At 42.0% G+C, this 24463-nt stretch overlaps 2 protein-coding genes across 3 annotated transcripts in view; one reads left to right on the top strand and one right to left on the bottom strand.

The window, feature by feature from the left end:
- Positions 1 to 24463, bottom strand: part of LOC146833896 (carboxyl-terminal PDZ ligand of neuronal nitric oxide synthase protein-like) — a 1023200-nt gene that overhangs the window by 60773 nt on the left and 937964 nt on the right. The window lies entirely within an intron of this gene.
- The window catches only part of LOC146833897 (spermatogenesis-associated protein 46-like), a 41408-nt gene that overhangs the window by 8071 nt on the left and 8874 nt on the right, over positions 1 to 24463 (top strand). The window contains exons 2-3 of the mRNA XM_085601807.1: positions 13993 to 14103; positions 21195 to 21302. Coding sequence (XP_085457933.1) covers positions 13993 to 14103; positions 21195 to 21302 — 219 coding nt within the window. The remainder of the gene's footprint in view (positions 1 to 13992; positions 14104 to 21194; positions 21303 to 24463) is intronic.

Consider the following 24463-nt stretch of genomic DNA (forward strand, 5'->3'; position numbering starts at 1 on the left):
ATTTCTTTGAGTGACCATTTTCCTCTATGTCTTTCTCTATCACTGCCGGATGGTAGTCTTAGAAGGACCAGCTCCTAACAAACATCACAATCAGCAGGTTAAATGGTTACACTTTACGTTGGGCCATGGTGGACCCTATATTAGTTACCAAACAAGTAACATGCAAATGTAATCGGGCATTTGAGACCTGCTTGAGTGATTCAGCCGCTCCAGATAGTATCCTGACCACTGTTCCCTTGAAGGTGCGCGCGCACCTCTCTTCCTGCGAGCGCGCACTGCTGTGTGGAGCGCGCGCACACACTGGCCATCCCGAAAGAGTTCGCGCTGCTGCTTTAAAATAAGCGAGCGGCGCAAAAAACTTCCTGGATGCGGCGTTTGGACTCCTGAGTGCAGATAAGGCTGGCTGTCTGGCTTGAGGCTTGGGGCTGTTAGGAAAGCGCGGTGCGGGGCATATTGTGCGCTTTAGTTTAAGTATTCAATTAATCACAGCCCCTCACGAGCTGTGATTAACATGAATACTTAAATAAAAGCACACAATCTGCCCCGCACCGCGCTTTACTCAAAAGAGTACAGCAAGTTTAAAAACACAGCGTGTACTTTCAATTTATTCTGAAAGTATACGCTGTGTTTTTAAACTTGCTGTACTCATTTGTTTTGTTAGTAAAGCGCAGTGCGGGGCACATTGTGTGCTTTTGTCCATGTATTCATGTTAATCACAGCTCATGAAGGGGCTGTGATTAACATGAATACAGCAGTGAGCAATCAGGGTTATGGCAGAATGGAGCAGAGAAAGGTGGCGTTTCTGACTTAGTAAAATCTTATGATGGTACCACCGTTGGCGTCTTGTGCTTTTCTAAACCTGAAGTGTACATGTCTGTGTAACCAATTCATGGCATGGCGTGTTTATCCAATTTGCAAACCTGCTTTAAGACCCTTAATCAGGCGCTGTATGTGTGGAAATGCACCATCTTTTCACTTTTTTAAGTAAACGTTTAGTGACATTTGGTGCTGCACACACGCGCGGTCTAGTTCTTGGCGCACGTAGCCATGGTTGCAGAGCCCAGAGACCCTCCACTGCTGCACACAGAGGAAAAAAATTAGATGGAACATTGAGCCTGACTTCTTTTCAAACTATAGCAGGCGCTGTAAGGGAGGCACTACTAATTCAAAAACCAAAAAAAGACAACACTCAGGGATGGATTGATCCAAAATGTACACGTGCATACACCAATTTTAAAAATGTCTTACACAATACTCTCCGAAATCCAGAGGTAGTGAGGCAGGAAAGAGGGGAGGAAAACTGCACTGAGGAATGAAGCATGGGAATCACTGCACAAGGCCTCTCTAGCGGGAGACAGTGCTTTTTGGAAAACTGTTAAAATGCCCTTTTTGATCTCCAGAGATGGTCCTATATTAGAAATAGCGATTAGTGAGGACCAATGGATTGAGCCCTTCTCAAGGGTTTTTAATGGTATGGGTGGAGCCGAGAATAGCCAGAAGGGATCTGCCCAAAACCCTTTAACTCAGTATTCAGACCTTCAATTCACTCTGGATGAAGTGAATCGGGCCATCTCTGTTAGTAAGGGTGGAAAGGCGACGGGCCAGGTGGGGTCCTGGTAGACTTTTTTAAGTCCAATCTGACTTTATGGGGCCCAATCCTAACCCAGGTGATTAATGCTAGTTCTTTCGCCCCGTTTCCGCCAACATGGGTCGAGTCAATAATTGTGCCAGTCTTCAAAAAGGGGAATCTCCAGGATCCTGGATGTTACAGGCCCATTTCATTACTGGACGCCATAGCTAAGGTAGCAGGGCGTATTATTTTGGAACATCTACATGTGTGGGCAGAGGATAATAAAGTCCTCTCTGATTTTCAATATGGATTAAGCGAGGGGCTAGGGACCATCGAGCAGAGTCTGAATTTGCTCATCCTAGTAGGGAAAAATACAAGAGCAAAGCAGGGGAGATTGTTTTTAGCCGTCGTGGACCTCACCGCAGCCTTCGATTCCGTAAGACATGCAAAGCTGTGGGAGATCCTCGGAACGCTGGGGGTGGACGAACAAATCATTTATTTTGTCCAACGTTTTTATGATAACGCACAGGCGCGATTTCGATTCGGCCTGGCGGGCAGTTGTACTGCCCCATCCCTCAAAGGAAGGGGGTTAGACAAGGATGTGTGTTGGCCCCCTTTCTTTTTAACCTTTATATTAATGGCCTGGGAAACGCTCTGCTCAAAGATAATAACGATTTTCCTCAGATAGCTGGGCGCCCCATACCCGCTCTCCTCTAAACGGATGATGCGGTTTCAATATCACAGACGCAAGTAGGATTACAAAGGGTCCTAGATAGTTGAAGGTGAATATCTCAAAGACTTTCATAATGAGGTGTGGCCGTGGCAGTCGGGGATGTAGGGATATGTTTGAGGACGGTCAGAAAATAGTCCCAACCAAGAGATTCTCGTACCTTGGAATACTTTTTGAACAAAATGATGCATGGAGACAAGCTGTGTTAGCCAAGAAACTAGTTTTCTCTAGAACTAATACTGCGCCTGTTCATTTTTGTAGAAAACTAGGCAGGAAGCTTCCAGTTGAGCTCCTGCAGATTTATAAAGCAAAAAGTGTTTCCGCAGTGTTGTATGGAGTTGGACTATGGGGTTTTACTGATATGCACTCCCTACAAGTGGAGGAAAACATTTTTTTCAAATATATATTCTCTGTTCCAAGTAGTACATCAACATACGCCTGCCACGCTGAATTGGGTTTAACGCACCTTTCAGATCTCATAAAGATGGAGCCCGTCCTCTTATGGCACCGAATTTGGGCAAAAACAGAGCCTCATTTAAACAGGGGCATCCTAACAGATAGCCTAAAGTTGGATGGGGCTTTAAAAATCCTGTGGCTAAGATATGTCCGTGATTTTATGCAAGACTTGGGCCACTTAGAATATTTTACTGAACCTAATACTATGCAATCGGTACAGAGAAAGGATTTTTAAAAAAAGAGGGCCTTTTACTGCTGAACACCCTAAGATTCTCAGGTGAGGTTTTAAAGCCTAGTGTCCAGCAAAACCAGATGATTTTAACAACTTTCATATCTGGTGTTTATGATAGGTTCCTCCTGACAAGATTTAGGTTGGGGATATTCCATAGAATTGTAAGTTTCCCAAAATGTATGATTGGGCCCGAATACTGCAATTGTGTCCATGTGACAATCGCTTCATGTATTTTTATTCTGTAAATTTTATAGCGAATTGAGAAGAACTTGGGTTGTTCCGATTTTAAAATCTATGGGGATCCGGCAGTGCCGCCCAGCGTTTATCGCCCTACAATTCCTGGATAATGTACACTAAGTGTGGAGAATATCAATGTTTTTAAAGAAAGTGGTTTATTTTAGGAAAAGTATGGATATATAAGTTTAATAGACTAAGTAGATTTAAAACGATAGTATGAATTATAAATGCTTAGTTTCTGAGTATCATGTTTGTCAACAAGCTGCAAAACTATATATATGATTTTTAATGTGCATTTTATGAGTGCATGAACAAACAGCTGGTTAATAATGTGCTTTTAATTATCACTTTTTGCAATAATTTGTATGTTTTGTAAATGTTTTTATGATTGTATCAGATAGTGATCGAATAAAGCAGTGTTGAATTGACTCCTTCTAAACACTTCCAACCATCATGAACTGCTCATCATGACATAGCCGGGAAAATCATGCTTGCCTTGGCACACAACCTTGGCAGTTATTAGGTTTTGACAGACACACTGCTGGTTAACCTCGAGTAAGCCCAAAGCCAACTAGGCTTAGATAGTGATCTGAACGAGAATTGGAACTCAACATCCCAGAGGTCTGATATTAATATAAAGCGTGTCTCGGCGATATCGGTTTGTGGCAGCGGCGTAGCGTGGGTTGCCAGAGCCCGGGGCAAAGCAAGTATTGCGCGGTTAAACATGGGCCCCCTATTTTGCGCCTCTAAGAATTTTCCGCCCAGGGCAACCGCCCCTGTAGCCCCGCCCACACTACGCCACTGGTTTGTGGAGGTCTATACAGAAGGCCATAAAGTTAGAGGTATCTGTAGGCTAAACTAGAACATGGGGGAACAGAACATCATGGTATTATATCGCCAATCAGGCATAGTAGAGGAGGAACTCCCTCTCTCAAAAGTACCCCCCTCGCTCTGAATTTGTGTGAGTCACAGTGCTGTTGTACAGTCAGATTTATGATCAGTCACAAAAGGAGTATGGGAAGTGGTACTCCTCCATTACTTTACATGCTACTTGCATGCATGCTTTACATGCTTTGTGTGAATAGGCCCCATTATCTTTGGAAAAAGCGTCTTCTCCTTCTGGGGAAACATACCCCACTCACCTTTGTCATGAAAAAGTAGTGGAACATGCACAGCCAGCTTATCTGGACTCAATTTGTGCTTAATTTGAGGTGGTGGTTAAAGGGCGACCTACCGGCACTCATTGTTGGGGAACAGCACTTATTTTTCCTCAATAGACTTTGATCCAGAGCAAGAAAGAGAAAAACACAAAAGCGAGAAAGAAGAAGGAAGAGAAAGGTAGAAAACCCAATTATAAAGGGAAAAGTAGAGATGGAAAAAACATCCAAGAGTGAAATAAACCGGCAGGGAGAGTCTTATGGTGGATTAAGGAGGCATAAGGTGATTCAAGATTACAAAGTTTGGTTATTCGGCACGGCACCTCAACCTTCGATAGTGTCGGACAAGGACTTCTGAGCTAAACTTTGGGCCCCAGAACTTATTATTTTAGAAATTAAGCACTGGAGTCCAGTGATAGTTAACTGAAGGTCTGTCAAGGCTGCAGCTCACGGATGAAATAGGATATGTGATGCTTCATTCCTTCTGACTCTGAAGGTAGAAAATGCACAAGAAAGAAAGTAATCATTTCCTGCTCACATGGAAGTTTGGATAATTAACTAAAGTAAACAACAGAGATTTGCAATATCTGAGACATTTTGTAGAGATTACGGCCAAACAAGAAAATCCTAGGTGGTGGCTCTGCTTTTAGAATATTCCACTCCGCCAAGGAAAAATGAAGCACTGAGGCAGTGCCGAGGGAGCCCTGCTTCTACCTTAAGACCTAGTTTATAGGACACTGACAGACAGAAGAGGAGAAAGGATAACCCAGGATTCCTGTCTATCTAGCCATTTTTATTTAATTCTTTTCATAAGACTTTTTGGGGCAAACCACACAAAGCATATGCCTTGGCAGCATTTTCCAAGCTTGCTTCTTTATTCCCTTACAAATGAAGAATCGCAAGGCAGATTGGTAATTCTTGTCCTGAATTTTCCCAGAAATCCCTTATTTTCCCCCAGTTTTCCATCAAGAGACTCCATCTGCATTCCATCCAGACACACCATCTTTGAGCAGGCGTTCGGTGGAGCCTCTGGGTGGAGGTACCACTGATCTTGTAATCCTGATTCGATGGTAACTCCTCTTCCGCATAGGCGACAGGACTGCGGTCCTGATCTCCTTTCCCATGGTGGAAGGTGTGGGATGATCGGAACGACGCCCAGCCACAACTTTACATTTTGACTCCCATTTTCAGGTAAGGTTGCGGTTCGAGTGCTTCCTAGTCGCTAAGCTCTGTCCAGCCATGAGCCCTTTTAGCTGGATTGAACAGCCAGGTTGGAGAAACCGCATCAAAACAACCCGCTCAGGCCAATCCCTGCCCTGTTCTCATAGCATGAGAGCAGCCGGGGGATTGCACAGGGAGTCTCTGCTGCTGTCCCAGTGTAGGCTGGGACCAGGAAACAGCATAACACCGAGGCGCAAGGAGTGATGCTGCCGGCAGCTTCAGGAGTTTATTTTTAACCCCCTGCGCTCCCCCGCACCTACTCCACCCACCCACCCACCACCTCTTCATTGTGTCTGCCGTCACTTCCATGAAATAGTGCTTAATTTGAGCCAGTGCTGGACACGGTGCAGGGTCTTAGATATCAACAGTGCAGAAGGTGCACTGGGCTCGGCACCTATGGGTGCAAGGAGCCCCTTCTATACCAATTATGAGGGGCCCATTCCATGCCAGTTATGGCTGTTTTTTTTTTTGTTGCTACTTATCCAGGGTTAAGCGTGCCTGTTATCCTTGCTTTAGGGTCCATAGTACCGTTCCTATGCCATTGCCCATGCTCTCATTTTTGGGTGCCTGGATTTACTTTTCATCATTCGTGTTTGACCCAGAGCAAGAGAGAGAAAGTTAAAAAGGAGAGAAACGAGTAATATAGAAAAAGGGGGATAAGGCACGGATTAAAATAATCCATTAAGTGTGAGATAAAGATACAGGAAGTGTAGAATTGTGGCGGAAAAGAGGCATGATTTGTGAGCAAGACTAGGCAGCCTTGATGTTCGGAAAGGTGTGCATTCGGTAGCAATGGCGTTGGGCTCCTCATAAAAAATGTGATCCTGTGCACATTTGGTTTTTTTAACAAACATTGAGGAGTGCAATGAAGCAGTGGACTGTCAGACAGAAAAGGTGTACTTTGCATCAAGTACTTGATAGATCTGGCTTGACAGTGAAGAGGGATGTTTTAAAAGAAACTGCAAACCTAAACTAAAAATGGCAGTAGTCATGAGAAGTGGATATATACAAATTTACAGGGAAGTGGAACTAAAATAGCAATTTGTCAGTAGCATGTTGGGGGGCCGTGAAAAGAAAACTGCGAGTATGGTCAGTTCTTTAAATGGTAATATAGAAGTTGCAGGTACTCACTCTTGAGTCTGCTCCTGAGTGGCTGTACTCTCCCATTAGAGGTACTGCAGTGGTGCTAAGAAGTGCAGGTACTCTCCCTTTCACATTAAAGAAGTGCATTTACTCCGTACCGGACAGTGCCTGCACATTTAAAGCACACAGTATGGTAAGAAACAGCGGTTGAGGTGGGGACTGCATAACTAGCATTTTCATTACCCTTAGAAGAACCAATGAGGGGTTTAAGTAGCTTCATAGTGACAGCTTCGTTCTCGACATCCCAAAATCCTATGTGTTACTGAATCTTTAGTTTGGTTACTTTTTTAAGTTTAATAGTCAAGGAGTATTAACATGATTACACCAAAAAGTGCCGTCATCGGACAAGAAAAAGTGTAAATTGCATTATTGTGCAGTTTGCTGCCGACCACTAATGGTCGACAGTAAACGATTTTAGAGGTGGGGGGCAGCTGATGGAGTCTGAGGCTGTAGCAAGACCCATGATGATAGAAGAACGCATGTTGGGTGACCAGAGACTCTTCCAGAGTGCTTGCTCCCCATGTGAGAGGGGTGAATGCGTCTAAGGGCAGGGAGACGGAGGAAAGGCAAGAGGGCAGTGGCGATTAGTGGCAGGAGGACACGCATTTTGTTTTTCCAGTTTTCGTGAGCGGAGGAGGTTATATCCAGAGGTTGGAAGGAGCATGCCTGTGTTTTTAATTTAGGGTAGAATGGAAAGGTATATGCATAGGTTGGTGGGGGTGGATGACGGGGTGGTAGGGCATAAAGTTGTGATTTTATTCTAATAGCAGTAGGGCAAATACAGCAGCTAGTGGGGGTGAGGTGGTGGATGCCAGGAGGTTGTTTTTTTCGTTTTTCAATTTAATTTGTATATTTTGGAGTGTGAATAGAGGCCATGTATGGTTCTCCGTTACTCTTCCGCCCCTGTGTAGCTGTTGAAAGAAGGGACAGATGATTTAGAGAAAGGGCCATACATATTATGAAATTGTAGATAGATAAAAAGTGTATCAGGTTATGTTTTTCAGCTTAGCATTCTGAATTACATCGATCATAGACACCTCAAGCTTTGCTCTTGTTTATTTGATATTTCTCAGAACCCCTGGGAGAAAAACGTCCTTGTTTTTCACTGTTACCATCCAATAATTCTATATGGTCACAGATTGTGCAACTGCGTTGTTCATTAAACAGAAGACAACAGATAAAGAGGAATGATAGAATTTTGCTTTTCATTTTGGAAACAGGTACCAGCCTGAGTCATAACATGCTGCTATGTTTTACAATTACGAGGATATAGTGGCGATAAGCAGTGTTAGGCAGGGCTGGACTGGCCGGAGTGGGCACCGGGTTTCCCCCCCCCCGGTGGGCCAGAAGAGTGGGGGGTCGTTATGAACTCGTTGGGGCTGGTTTTGCAGCAGTGTGCAATATCGGCCCCCTGTAACAAAAGTGGTGTGGTGCTTCACAATAGCCACCCCACCTCCTCTCTACCGGGTTGGTGGAGCAGATTGCCAGGGCTAGTTGCCATTCCCATTCCGGCCGTGGTGCTAGGAATGGGAGAAATTTTAACGGTGAATCCACACTGGTTAGGGGAGCACACAAAAAGGGGTTGGAGCCTGGAAGTATAGTGTCATAAGGGCAGAGTCAATGACTGCCCACCGATAGTCCGCTTGTTAATCCAAAGAGAGCGTGCATCTTTTTTACAAAGTCTGCCTCCAAAGAAACCAAGGACAAATGTGACTGTAAACCTGTTCTGGCTTACTTTATCTATCACAAACATTCTGCATTTTAAGAAAGATTAGAGGTTTCAGGCACCTGCTCCAACTCCCTTCGTATCCAGAAAGTGTCAGGGTCCCCATCCACTCAACACACAACACATGGAAGAGGGGCTTAGCAAGTGCACCACGTCCGGGAGTTACTGATGCACATTCAACTGTCACAGACCTGGTAGGAATGTTTTTTAGGTCTCGCCTGACCCAGCGCATGCGCTTGTCTGGCGAGACTTTTTGAGAGGGCTCCAAAAAGTGCTACCAGGCCAGCCTAGAGCCACAGTGCATGTGTACGGGGGCGCACGTCGCGCTTTACCGCGATTACTTTCACTTTCGCGGCCGCTTTGATGTTTGATCGCGATCGTGATCACTTTCGCGGCCGCACGCCCGCTTTGATGTTCTCCGTGAGGCTTCAATAGATTGCAGCAGTTAAAACAAGCATTGGCATAGCCAATAGGTCTCGCTTTTGGGACCTTATAAGTGTTTAGTTATGCAACTGTTGCATGGCTAAACACTTAAAAGGTCCCAAAGGCGAGACCTATTGGCTATGCCAATGCTTGTTTTATCCTGGGACCCAACACAGCCGTCACATTAACCAACTCTGCAAAACCACACAGACCACGTATATACTAAACCCATACAATATATATCTTAGTGGGTCTGAGCATCTGATCTGTCTTAGAGTTACGGGGAGGAGGGATGAAAAGGGATGTGATTAGTACTTTGTCAAAGATGCCATGCACATAGGAGCAATCAAGGTAAATGGCCCTCTGTCTGCTGTTGGGGTAGTAAATACAGCAATTATCAGGGTTCAAGGGGCCCAAATGCTACTGTGCCTGCTGCACTCCTGGATATAATGTAGTGGGGCTGTTGATGTAGTTGGTTAACTGCTGTGAGAAGCAGGGGATATTGTAATTACCTTGACGTGAACCATATTTCAGAAAAGTTGAAATGGTTTGTTTTAGTATCAGTAGCAGTTTATCTAATGTTTAGGTCTACTGTTATACCGGAAACAGTTCAAGTAGAGCAGACACTCACTTTATAGATTTGTCTTGCAAACGAGCTAGGTGAGAAAGCATGCAACCTTCATTACATTCCAACTTCTATGAAAGACACCTTGACAGGTATTCACTACTCACAAAAGTGAAAGAATTTTTATGACTAGTTCAAAGTTTCACTAAATGTCATGCCACGGCCCACCTCGCTCCTACCATGCCATGCGAGCTCAGGGCCCAAGAACAAGACCTCTTGGGAAATGTAATTCAACAATCTTATCAACTGCACTATTTTCACAAAACATCTTCTTGTCCCGTTGTTTGTTGTCAACAGGTTTTACCTTTTTGGAAGTCAAAATTCTCCTGTGGGGCAGGATTGGAAGCGGTAGCTGGGCAGGGCTTCGTGAGGCCCGATACATGCTGAACCTATTTTCAGTGCGGCAAAAAGCTCTGAGTGTGTCAAATCTTGTTTTCTTGGTAGTCTAGGGTATGACCTTCCCAGCCAAGCCCTAGCAACTTTTTATAGTCCTGAGGAAATGGAAAAAATGACTAAATCCCACTTATCTCCAACTTCTGGGAATGTTCCTCCTTCCCATCAATCTTGCAGGCCCTTCCTCCTCAGTGCAGGCTTCTACACAACAGATCTCTCCCCACCCAGGTCTCCTGCAGGCTGTAGTCCTCTATGGCCCTCTTGGAGCAAGAAGCCCTTTTGTTTTTGTGACCCTGAAGCAGGCAAACAGGAGGCCAACCATTTGAGCCTTAGTGAGCTCTTCTGATTCCTGAGTACCAGCAGGATTGAGTGGTCCTCGAGTGAGCTTTCTCCTTCCAGCAAGGCCTTCTTCAGTTGGAAGTTTCCGAGGTCCAGGAATGTTTCGTGGAGGTGATGGTTAAAATGCCAGATTCATCCTGGGCTCTAGTCATTGACTGAGAAATTCTGACACCCAATCCTACTTTCTCACACACACTTACCTTTTTTTGCAGCACTCTGTCTTTGTCTTAACGTAAAATTACTTAGAAGCCCATGTTTCAATATAACAAAACCATTCTGCTACCAGGAAGGCCTGTTTTCAGCTCCTTAGCCATGTCCCTGTTTAGATGAGCTGCTCTCCCACCTAACAGTATTCAAACTGGTTTTCTCTCCTACTGTGGCTGGCATCTGGCTGTCTGGGTGGTTCTTGGGAATAAAGAGGAGAAGCCTTCTCTGACACCTCTAAGTCAAAGGAGGTAGTGCTAAGGCTGGTCTTTATTTTACTAACTGTTCCTGTCCACTCCCAGACAAATGATCAATGCTAAGTGGTTAACAGTTAACACCCATGAGCTCTTCCTGGGATCAAAGGCAGGCTATTGTCCTCTAAGTCATTAACTCTTCTAGTGAAGGATGTGTACTCAAGTGGTAGAAGGGCTGTGTGGCAAAAGTATTTTTACACCAGTTTTGGCTCAGACAGAAAAAGAACATTTTATATAGTTACTTTTCGAATTGATCGAATATCTTATTTCACCATTAAATGAGATTTTGAAAATTAAATAAGAAATAATTTTGAATGATTATCTAACATTTTCCAGTTGGCATTTTCCAGTTGACTCAAAGATTTATATATGCCAAAGAAAACTTTAAGAAGGCAATTAAGCAATGTTAAAAAAAATTGTCCAGTTAACTAGAATCTCTTTCTTTACAAATACAATTTAATCCACAGAAATCCCAGAAACGTTTTTCTATAATTGAAATAGATTACAATCGTCTTGCGCAGAAACAGGTAAAAACTATATTAACCCCTAATACGTTATGTGACAGATTGGCCTTTTCCTTCCAATAAAACATCAACAAAATTGAGGCAAACTCCTCTTCATCTAATACCACAGAATAATTTGATACTTCTCACCTGGAGAGGGATGATTAGGAACCTACGTTATCTAAATCAAACTAATATCCACCAATGAGATGAGACATCTCTTCATATCCATCAAGTTGGGCTCTTCCATTGACACCTGCCCCCCCCCCATCTGTCATAATGTCTATTGGGGACTATATTGCAGATTCACTGACACTCCTATGCAATTAGCCATTAAACATCTCCAATTCACTACTCTTACAAAAATCCACTTTTGGCCCAGAGGTTCTGGACAATAATAAACAATCTCGGTTCTACCTTTTCAAGCAAAATTAATAGAAAAACACATGAACACTCACCTACCAGCTACTTGTAGAACAACAATTTGTTGGACAACACTTAATCAGGTTTTAGGCCAAACTACAGTACTGACACTGAGCTCCTAGCTATGGGATATGATATGAAATTTATATTAGCTAAAAGGTGAGGCAATAATGCTGATCCTTATTGATCTCTCCACAGTTTTTGATACAGTTGTGCACAATAAAATGTTTCAAAGGTGATAGGAAATAGGGATATGCAATACCGCCTTGAATTTGCAAAAACCTTTTTTAGCAGATAGTGTATCTCAATTCAACCATTTTAATCAACTACTTTCATATCTACTTGTGGAGTGTCACATGTCTCTTCCTTGAGCCCTACATAATTTAACATTTATTTTCTCCATTCTATGTCAGTGTCAGATTTTTTTTAATTACCCGTCCTGTGCACACAGACAGATTGTAGTATCAATTTCAGACTACATCAGCCCTACATAGGAAGCTTCTCTTCCTGTATGCTGGACAAAACAGTAATACTATTATTTGGTCCACACTCCAGTCTTCTAACTGGTCGTCTGCTTGGAGGTCGGCTGAACTTGGAGAGATCCCAAATTCCACTATGTGTACTAGAAACCTAGGGATTTTCTTCAATGACCATCTATCCTTTGCACCAAAAAATCCTTCAAGTAGCTTATACTTTATGATACTTCCCACTCTTTGTAAAATTCTCCCTTTCATCCCACTCTTAGAACTGTGCTGAATCTTCTATCGTGGGATTTGTGGTAATCAATGAGTAACCATGCTAAATCCTTACACCGGCTCACTATCCAGAATCACTTTACATTTAAAGCTAAAGCATTCCACAACACAAGTTCAGCTTACCTGTGAAAGAGACTAATTCACAAACTATCAAATGGACCTCAAAGGTCCACAGGGTCTAAACTCTTCCATGTTTCACTTATGAAACGGGCCCAACTCTGTGACTGCTCTTTCTCATTGCCAAAATTGGAACACTCTGCCAATTGCATTGAGAAACACAACTTCCCTTCTGCAGTTTAGAAAAGTAAAAACCTCACTGTTTAATGCCAAGTAATATCTACATTGGCTTTCCTGTCCCTGAATGTCTCAGATATCTTAATGCCAGGGTGCCAAGTGCACTCCATCGATGTCCTTCATGCATTCCTTCATTCATCTAGGCCTGTTTAGCTAAACGCCTAGCAAAGCCTACACAGTGAAATAGATTTTGTTTTTTTCATCATGAATGGCGCACTAACTTCAATACGCATTTTTTATATGTAAGCACCCTGCTAGCTTATTAGGCACTTTTACGGGTGACTTATGAATAAATAAAAATATGTTTTGCTCTTTTCTATTCCATGTGTCACTGAAGTACATTTGAACTACAGCCCTGCAAGAGCACAGAGATGCTCCTGGCAGCCATGTCATTTTGTCCTATGTGTAGCTACTGTAAATACATTCTGCAGCCCAGGTATGGCATTTAACTTCCACGTCATAGGTGCATTTCCTATGCCATCTACAGTGGTCTTACAGGATAGTTAAACAGACCAATTGGGTGAAAGCAATTTTCCCAATACCATTTTAGCATCAAAGAACACAGACTGTGGCACTAGTAGTGTTACAGGGCCTGCAGTTCAAATACCAGAAAAACTAGGGCCCAGAAATCACAAAAAACTTGGGTGACCATGCAGAAAAGGGCACATTTCTCACTCACTGCATAAAGTGAATGTGGTCTGGGGTGGTATATCATTAGGTAAAAACATGAATGTGTGACCTACTCTGCTTGAGGAACCGTGGAAGCAGCAAAGAAGTAAGCTTGTGAAAACGCCATTGAAGCATAAATTTTGAATTACTACTTTGTTAAAATGTTAACATAAAGAATGGGATTTTTTTTATATGCACATACTTGTGTGCAGCTATTTTGTTAACCTTATATATTAAGTATTGACATTGGAATCTGTAAATATATGTATGATTGATTGTGGAACAGTGGGACTCTCACATGTAACCACTGGGTGGCTGTGGTGAGGGTTAGTAGTCTTTCTGCTCTATTGTTTGTTTATTCATCAATTTCATGCCCAGGAACCCTTGCACCCAGGTTGCTGCATTTGGTTGTGGGCTGCTGCAGAAATCCAGACTCATTGCCAGTACTGATGCAGAACAGATCTTGACTGTAGATAGGAAACCTAGAATAGTAGTGCCATGAATCAGGCACTAGTTACCACAAACCACGTGAAAATGGTAACAACTATTGGAAAATGCTAATGGCAGCTATTTTAGCGATTTATGGGGGAAGTATGCCGAGCAAGCTTGATGGAGTTTGCTGATTTGTTGTCCTGCAGGTTTGCCGAAGCTCGTCGGGATGACTGAGCACAGAAGGGAAGAACGGGACAAACACCAGCGAAATTTTGTGAGTAGTGACAGCAGCATGTCCAGTGCTCTTACGATGCAAGGTGAGTCTCTCTACCCCTTGCATCTCCCACTCAACTCGTGTAAATTCTTTAAAGATGCAGTATTCAAAAGAAGACAACATAGCAGAACATAACAAGCATTTGCAATACAATAAGATCTCATATTTACGAGAGTTTGAGGTAATGGCAATGCAATAGCTTAAACTCTTGCAAATGCGAAACCTATTACATTGCAAATATTTGTTTGTTTACTAGCATCCATGCAGCGTTTTCACATTCATGGAGGCCGCGCCCCATTCTTTAGATAAGCCGCATCTAAAGAAAGGGGCGTGTCTGACGTCAAAGTGAAACCGCGGCATGGGGCACTTTGTCAACTTGACAGATATGCTGGTTTTTGTCAAACCAGATTTTTTGGGTAAAAGCGCCCATGCCGCTCTTTCACTTAAATTGTGACTGCACACCTTTCTTTACACATGGCTTGTCTAAAGAAAGGGGCGTGGCCTCCATGAATGTGAAAGCGCTGCATGGGCGCTAGTAAACAAACAAATAAATAAATAAAGCGGACCGCGCTGCTAAAATAAATAAGTAATGAAATGCAGCCGCTCTAGTTAAAGCGGAACGCCATTAGTAAATAAATAAAAGCGGGAGTTCTGCGACGTAGTGGGTGGAATAGAGGCATATCATTAAACAAAATAGTGCTCACAGCCAAGAGAATGCAGACCATGTAACAAGACAAGTAAAAAGTCCAGTTATTATGGGAGGTAACAAATGCAGACAAGGTGGTACCAAGGAGAGACTAACAAGCCTAATAACGAATCAGAAAGCCAGCATTTACAAAGGACAATGACACAAGCCAATTAAAAATATGGCGGAAAGTAGGAGGGGCTTCAAAGCCACACTCCAATACAGCATGCCTCACAGCAGCACACGCGCTGCCCAGGCTCGACCTAATAAAAACCATTCTACACACATTGGAACGATAGGGAATAAGTGACATTCTTGATCTCAAATTACTGCAGCCACCAGGAAATGGCACATTCAAAACTTTCCAAATTCACATATTTTGCATATGTTTTCAACATTCTTATGGGTTGCTTCCTTATTTAAGAAGATGTAGGGAAACACTACCAGGCCCACTCACAAAACGCTTTTCTTTTTTTCGTTAAACAACCAGTTTTTGTAAAATACTAGATTTTAGCTATTGTCTACATTAGCTTTCAATTCTCAGCAAAATGCTTGTAAAGTAGATTTGGGGGGTGCCTACAAGAGGGTGCAATGGGCTGGCGTGTAGACACGCCATAAAGGTCCATGCTGTGTGCAAACGATCATGGGAAATACTTATTTTCAGTGCCGACTCCTCGGCTACGGCGGTGGAGCGTTGCCCCACTGCTCACAAAAGGAAAAATAAAATGACAATAATGATTGTTATTATCATTTTATTTTTCCCATTGCATATAGTCAGTGGCCTTGTTCAATGTGGGGCGGGCCAGAGCAGGGCAGGAGTGGTGTGCACTCCCTAAGTGCACATGAGCTGTTTGGTCGGCCCTCTTGGGCCGACCACACAGTTCATGTGCACTTTGAATGTTCCTACCAGGCTGCATTACTCAGCCTGGTGAGGAACATGCACAGGCTCCTTGTTCCAGTCTGAGCACCGAACCACGGTGCCCGGGCCAATGACAACGCAGCGTTGTGATTGGCTCAGGGGAGCTTGTCTGCCGAGTGCTTCCTGCTGCTGGCCACGCAGGGAAGGTAGTGGCCGTCCAGTCCGAGGTAAGTGTTTTTATTTTCTTAATTAATCGCCCCCTGCCCCACCACCCCCATCCGGTAGCAGCGCTACTGCTTATTTTCTGTTGTTCACTCGGCGGATCATATTCCCCTTGTTTTATTTACTTACCAGAATAGTTTTTCTTTTTTTACTGATCTCTTTGAGACATAGTCATATATGAGTGAAGTATTGAGAAGAAAGGCTCGCCATTCTTTTATCAATACCCTGGATATTTAAAAAAAATAAAAAATCAATGAAGTTTAAATATTCTGATCCAGGAAATTACCCTAGCAATATCCAGGACATTTTGACATTTAGCTTTAGAAATCCAGGGCATTCATTTTCCAAGCTCCTTTTAAGATTCATGACTTCTTACTTTAGAGACCAGGGAGGATGGGGCTTGCTGGGTCTTCTAGTGGTATTACTTTTTGGAGCTCTGATATGGCCTTATCTCTGGGGGCCTTGGGTGGCGCATGCATTGGGTAGCAGATCCTACAGACGGATTCCCCACCACAAATACCTGTCCACCAAGCCTACAGAGGCTGCTTTCATGATGTCCGAGAAGGCCCCTCGACTGTATAGGAACAGTAGTGGTGGAGCCCCGTACCCTATGCAAATGGGAACTGAAAGGCCAACACAAGACAGAGCAAGACAATTTTGATATTTCTGGACTGCATCACATTGTTGTCAGTCCACAGGGAGCACTGGAGATTGGTTGATGGTTAATGGTTAATTTTTGTTATGTATTGTACTCTTGTTTGATCTAAGCATTAAGTAAATGCTCCAGCCTCAGCCTATTTGGGAACTTCATTTGTGGAGAATCCGGTTTTTCTAATCATTAATTTGGACTCTGAGTTTTAAAAAAGGATCGAGTTTTATTTCCTACCTGCCTTGCCTCTATCGGCTCTTCCCTCTTAGTTTCTACTAGATGGGAGAAGGGTGATAAGATGGTTATTTTGCCCTGTTGAGAAATGATCCAAGGTTGTTTGAAACATAGTATTTGAGCATTTCCCAATAAAACACCTTATCCATAAACAATTATACGTTGAAGGCTTGTGGCATTTAGTTTGAAAGCATAATTTTAAAGATTCACAACTTCGATTTTAAAGGCTTCCAACACTAAGGGGCCGATTAAGAGTCTGGCAGTCCACGGACCGCCAGACTAGTGGGGTGCAGCGGCGGCGGCCTCTCGATCGCCCTATTACAATTAAGGCTGTCGGACTTCCATTATCCCTCCACTGTCGCTAGGGAACCGCCATTCCCTGGTGGTGGTGCGGCAGTCAGGAGGCTGCATTATGCTTAGCGGGACTGTCGCGGTCCCGCCATGCATATTACAAGGTTTCTCGCCGCCGGCAGTGTCATGGAGAGTCCTACTCCATGAACACCTCCTCAGCATGGGGATGCATATAGGGGGGCACAACATGTTCCCCCATGTGCTTGTACCCCAGTTTCTGCACGGCATGGACTTTATAGTCCATGCCGTATAGGAACTGTTTTTGGGGTTTCCATTGTGGTGCCCATTTTCTGAGGTACCGCCATGATAATGCCAAGAACCAGCCTGCCAGACAAGAGGAATCTCCTAATTTGGCGGGCGGTCTGACCACTGCTTTGGCCGTTCGGCGGCGGGGCAGGCCTGGCGCTGCCAAAGTCATTATCAGGCCCTTCGTTATACCAGCTCAAGAATGTTTTGTTCTAAAGACCTTTGTTATTTAACTGTCAATAACTAGAGCATTTAATAAGAACATTAAGCTTTAAAGACCCAGGAGTTTTTAAACCAAATGTCCTTAACCTTTACACCTATATGCTGTAGATCTTAAATGTCTAGTGATCCACTGACTTTGAAACTAGCCCAAGTATTTTCAAGTAAAGGTTCTAACAGAATAGTTTGGGTATCTAAAACGAAACCCAGCAGCCTTTAAATCAAAGTCCTTGCTTCATTACTACGAAAGATTAAAGGGCATTACTTTTACACCTCCTTGAAAATTGGTCCCACCGACCCAAAGCCATTAAGTTGCAAAAATAAATACTTATTTAAATACACAGGACATTTAATAAAAGAAACACCAGTAGGACGGGCCCACTGAGCACAAAATTAAAAGAAATGGCAAAACTCCTTTGCTGAAGATATTAGTGCTAAAAACCCTAGTCAAACTGTGGGCGGGACCTGCAAAAGCAATAAGATGACTGAGATCATTGGGAATAGCTTTATGCATAGGTTGAGTTTTCAGGATTCAGGTATGTGCTGAAGGGTGAAAATCCTTCACAATAATTTTTAAATCATTTTTATCAACTATTAAAGATGGAATCCAATAAAACACAAATGGCTCTTTCCATCATGCTTATACGAAATGGGGCTACACTGTACTTCAACTTATCCATAGGCTTACACCTATGAATGAGTTCAATATAATTTCTCTATTAGTGTAATATGAACATTCTGTCACAGGTTAGGGGACTGTGCGCATGTATCTTGAGAAATATATATCTCTCAGTGGTGGTCGCTGTTAAAAAGGTTGCGTATAAATTTTCCCTGTGTTATTAATCGACACAAAATCTGACATAAGCTAGGAAAGATTAGTTTTCTATTTATATGTCATGTTTTGTGCCAGTCTATAAAAGGAGGGCTTGGTTGAAGGGTGTGGGGGAGGGTCAATAACATTTTTATCTGCTTATAATTTTTGTGCTGATTGATCAGTCCTCAAGTGTGGTAGTGAGTCATAGCTAGAGCTGGCATAACAGGTCTCATGAAGATCCAATGTGGAGGCAAAGATAAAGAGGACCTGGTGGGGAGGGGGGGGGGTCGGGTCACAAATAGTCTTAGTTCACTAATTATTTTACCACCGATCTGCACGACAATTTGCAGGGACATAGCATGTTTTAGTGTTTTTAAGTTTGTGCGGATACAGCAAGGCGGGGGACGTTCTCATTCGTTGATAGCATTGGCATTTTGAGATGAATCTGAACAAATTTACGCAGATACTTGGAACATTAGGTTTTTGGTTCCTATGCTTAATATTGTACCATTGCATCAAGGAGGACAGAGTTAAAGGGGGAAGGGGCAGTACACCATTTAACCGCTTATAACTTGAGCACTGCTTGGTTAATCTGCATCAAATGTTTTAGGCATTTAGCAATTTAAACTCCGTGGAGGTATTTCAGGTTTCAAGTAGGTCTAATGGGCAAGAATTAAAGAGGGGAGGACAAAACATCTTTGGTTTACCAATAACTTTGGCACCGTGTGATGAATCTGAAGGTAACTTGGCGGATACATAGCATGTTTAGCCTACTCTAGTTTTTTTCAATTTCAAGCAGGTCCATCAAGAGGGGGTGTATTTCAAGTGGGCTGAATGAAGCGCTCATCTGCTAAAAACATTTGCAATATTTGATGAATCTACACAAAATGTGGGAGACCTCTAGTGTGTTTGGCTTAATGCTAGATATGTCAATTTTTGTGCAGATCTTTTGGAGCCAAAGCTAAATGAGAGGGCAATTATAGTTTCATATACTAAAAACTTTGGCATGGTTGAATTATTGGGCACAAACTTTGGCAGCTAGCAACTTAAGCCGGGCGCAAGCTCATGCAAGCCCTACACACAGCAAAAGGTAGTTGGGTCTGGCCAAAGGCTGTGCATAGCTCAGAATGGGGGCGTGGTAGGTCATGCGCAGCATATGATAGAAGGCCATGGCAGACTTTAAAAGGGAGGCATTGCTCTGCATGGGTTGAAAATGAAGTAAATCATAAAAATAAAAAAATCACAGAAAAAAAAACTTTTTTTTTAGCTAAAAAGGGTGTTATGCTTGAGGCTCAGACACCTAAAGCAATGAAAATGTATCAGTTATGTTAAGAATGCACACAACACATGACCTAATTCACAAACGTCTGCCATGTTGTTCTCCAGTTAGGTCTTTTGTTCATTGCAGTCGACCATGACTTATGTCATTTGTGCTCTTAAACATGAACTGGCAAATCCCAGTGGTTTTACGCATGTAAGCCTCAAACATTACTGTTTAGAACTGTGTTTTTTGTTGAATATATTGCAAATAGACAAAATCTCTCCGATACGGCTGTGAATCATAATCATGCTGGAATTGTACAACCTGGGTACCTAACCTGTATAATAGCGACTATACCACCCGAGTAATTAAATTAACATTGTAACTATTTTACCTGTGTAAAATTCTAATGCTGTAACTTTAGAAAATGTGTCTGCGACTGTGTGGATCTGTGTCTAACAATGTGATTATACTACAGTTAAATATGCTAATGCTGTAATTGTACTATAAATGTAACAATAATGCTACTGTAACACTAATTATATGCACTCTGCAACAATAGCAGTACTGCAACATTACTACCTCTGTAACTATACTAACATTGCAGCTATGCATTCTCCAACTATACTGTGCAGTAACTATAATAACCTAATAACCAAGTATCCTTTGCAAATATACCACCTCTGCAACAATGCTAAGGCTGTAACTAAACTAACTCAAACTAAACTAACTCTGGAATCAGACTACCTATATTTCCATAAAACTGCTGAACCTAAAGTAAGTATGCAGTATAACTGTGCTCACTTTGTTAGTATACTAATTGTAAACTCTTTCTAGTAATATTACGTCTAACTGTCCAGTCTAAATATAGTAAATTGTAACTGTACTACCCCTGTACTGTCAAGATATATTGATGGGTTACTATACACCACTAAAATTACTAGTGAGCTAGTTCAGTCAACAATACTTCAACTACACTTTTTAACAGTAGTATTTGTACATCTTCTGCTACTCTGGTAACTGTACTATTTGAGTGACTGCATTAACTGTGTAACTGTAATGGTTAAATACACGTATTGTAGCAATACTATATCTTTAACGGCACTAAATTTAGTACCTCCATAAATGTATGCTGTAACAAAATGTTTTTGGTCAGATGCAAATTTTCTAGTTGTATTACTCCCCGATTTCTATTAACGCCTCACACCATTTTGTGAGCATCCTACACGATTCTTTCGATGTTAAAACCAGCAGTATTCATGAATATCCCTTAAGGTATTGTTGATAAAAAATAATTTAATAATATTGTAATTATGAATCTTTTCTTTCTACAGCCTTTTCTAGACTCCACAGGCATAAAAGCTGGTCTTGTACTTCTGGACAATGCCATTGCCTGTGGTAACAAGCCAAGTGGGACATGTCTTGTTGTCACATTGACAACTCATTCTGCTTCCATAAACCACCAATTCACTTTTTTCCCATTTTCCAAATACCAATGGTGACAGCCAAAAACAAAGTCATGACTGTCAGGGGAATTCATGTGAAGGAAAAACAGCGTTGTATTCATTAGGGTTCTCACTTCTTCATCCTGCAGGCATGCCCAAGCTATCTATGATAACCGAATCCAGAGAAGAGCGGGAAAAGAAATGGCGCTGCTCTTTATGCAGCGACAGCAGTTTGTCCAGTTCACGCATCTGCCATGGTGAGTCAACATCCCTCTTGCAACTTCATGTAAATACATAACATATTTTGTTAACCCAAATTTAAAATGAGACTCCACCTAACAAAAAAATCTAAAAATGTTGCAATAGCTCTTCTCAATTAGCATGTCCTGCAAGTTGTCCTTTGGGGTCAGAGGTGTGAATTTGTAGCTTATCGAAACAAATTGATTTCAGTGTGTTTAAGACCCAAAGTACAGCTTTTAATTAGGGTTGGAAGGACACACACACCTACATACATGGATCCCTTGAGGACATAATTGTAAAAATTAGATAATTATTTGAATGCTTTTAGAGCACAAATTGCGGTGGCATAAAACCCATATTTCACAGAGACCCATGAAGCAATGAAAATATTTAATGGGCCTCTGTAAAATAGGGATTTCGTCATCATGATGAAAGCCCCCAAATCACTCTGCGACCCTGATCATTGTGAGGCCACCAAGATTATTGGACAATGGAGTAGCAAATTATGCAGGAAGACTACCAAAAATTGGGCAAGAAAAGATCAATTATGGAGCATGTTTTGTGGCAGTATTATTTTGATCCGATTGAGCCAGAAATATGTTTTTGGTGAAATCTGTAAATGATGTGCCTAATATGTGGCAAGTGCAGTGCAGTAAAATCATTATTCTGAGGTAAATGCTGCAACCAGAGAATTGCATGATTCTAGTGGTCCTGGCCATTTTCCATTATTTTACCAATAATCTAATCATGAAAGGTAAACAAAGCCTGAACATTCAAATTCTAATCAGTGCTCACTGTTAGTTGCACCTTCAAGACAATAGCTTCAACAATACCTGCCCGGAATGAGTTTTTTAATAATGCAAAAGTGTAAAATTCTACATTCTTAACTACAACTACAAAATAAAGTATTGTACTCTTCTTTTACTGCCAACACTCAAATAATAGTTCAATATTATATTTACTATCCATAATAAAGCTTTCCCCATTTGAAAAAAAAACCTTTTTAAGCTTGCTACTCATTATAAAATGCATAATGGGAAATGCATAATATAGTTCTAACTTGCAATGCAGGGGTTCTGGTAACATTTATAAGCCAGATAGCCATCGATATCCTTGTCTATGATATCACCAGAACCCCTAAATTCCAAACTTGGATCAAATTACGGGATATGTATCTCTCTCACACTCTACTTTAATTTCTATCTAGCTATATATATAGGCTTATTCAGTCTTCGCCACTCTCTACACTATTGCGCTCACGGCGTACACACAGATTTCAGTAGGTGTCAACCTATCAGAGTTGCATTACGATATGGTTCTGGCATTATTTCTTGAAACTGAACCTACTTAACCTTTGTCCCTCCGAGTGCATTAAGGCTACGGGGATCGCTCATCAATTATTTTTCGTTTTTCCGTTATTATATGGAATTCCAATATTGGGTTATTTCGGCCTATCTTTGGTGGTCTATATTAGCTGTTACTTGGTGAGATCGTACTTTTGGGTTAAAGGCCAGTGCTACCAGTGGTGTTTTTATTTTGTTATAGTTCTGGACTATAGAATTCGTGACTTCTCCATTTGGACTCCAGTGCTACTCGTATACGGACGTGCTGCACTACCGGATTGTTCTTTGACTTTAGCTCATCTATATTCAACAATATTCCCATTATTTGCCTTGAAAAAGTCTGTGTATCAGACGAAACACATGTCGGCTATCGTGTGCTGGGATTTTTTTTGGACTACAATAAAGCATACAAAGAAAACTTTATTGGATGATTTGATGTTATTAATTTAATTCATTGACGTCTCTCAATTGTCCTCATCTTCTTTAAAGAATTTAAATTGTAATATGGGGTTATATTGACCCATGACCAATACTGTTTTTTGGAGTTACTGGTTCTGATCTTATGGTTGTGCTGCAATAGCCTCTTTTTCTCATTTTCTGAAATATATATATATATATATATTCACTTAAAAAACCATAGGTTTCACACACGTTATAGTTAGGAATTAGCATTTAAAAAAACCTTGCAAATTCACTTTAAAAAACATAGGTTTCACACATGTTATAGTTAGCTGGACATTTCCCTCGTAAAGAACCATTGAAATTCCCCCGTTATAGTTAGTGCAGGCAACTATAACTCACGCGACCGCAATCCTCTGCTGATGACGTCAGATATTACATCACTGTATTTAGACACCTATTTACCCATGTCTTCTTCCATTAATCTTTAGCTATACATATATTACAAATATTTATTTTTCAGAAAGACACATATGTAATCAGTGATGTAATATCTGACGTCATCAGCAGAGGATTGCGGTCGCGAGAGTTATAGTTGCCTGCACTAACTATAACGGGGGAATTTCAATGGTTTTTTACGAGGGAAATGTCCAGCTAACTATAACATGTGTGAAACCTATGGTTTTTTAAGTGAATTTGCAAGGTTTTTTAAATGCTAATTCCTAACTATAACGTGTGTGAAACCTATGGTTTTTTAAGTGAATTTGTACGGTTTTTTAAATGCTAAGTTATGTATTTATTAATATTTTTTTTTTCAGGTTTTTCACCGTGCGCGCACCGTGCGCGCACGGTGAAAAACGCGCACCGTGCGCGCTATGTGGGCGCTTGGTGCGCTTCGCGCACCAAGCGCCCACGATGCGTTGTGCGTGCCGTGCGCGTACGGTGCGCGCACTCCGCGATTTAAAAAAAAAATAAAAATATTGGTTTTTTTACGCTTGGGGGTCCTTCAGTGACCCCCTGACAAAGGCTAGGGGGTCAGGAACTGTCCATCCTGCCCCCTTTTCACATTTTCCACCTTTGTTTTTCACTGACTCAGACTGCGAGAGACAAAATGGCGGCAGACACTTCCTGATTTCGACCGATTCGAATATTTACTGACATCTAACAACCAATCAGAATTGCGAATTACGGCAGCGTGCGCGTACGGTATGCTTCCCGTACGCGCACGGTGCGCGCCTATAGATATGTATGTACTTTTAACTGCAATTTTCTCAGGAACTAATGAACAGATTTACACCAGACCTGCAAAAGGCACATCCCTGACCTGAGGACTACCTCTCTGCCAAATTTCAAGTAATTCTGTTCAGCCGTTTGGGCTGTACCTTAGACTAAAGGTCCCTATGGAAAATTGCATGGGAAAAACGCGTTTTGGGACG

This window comes from Triturus cristatus, chromosome 4_2, assembly GCF_964204655.1.
Source record: "Triturus cristatus chromosome 4_2, aTriCri1.1, whole genome shotgun sequence".
Classification (NCBI taxonomy): Eukaryota; Metazoa; Chordata; class Amphibia; order Caudata; family Salamandridae; genus Triturus; species Triturus cristatus.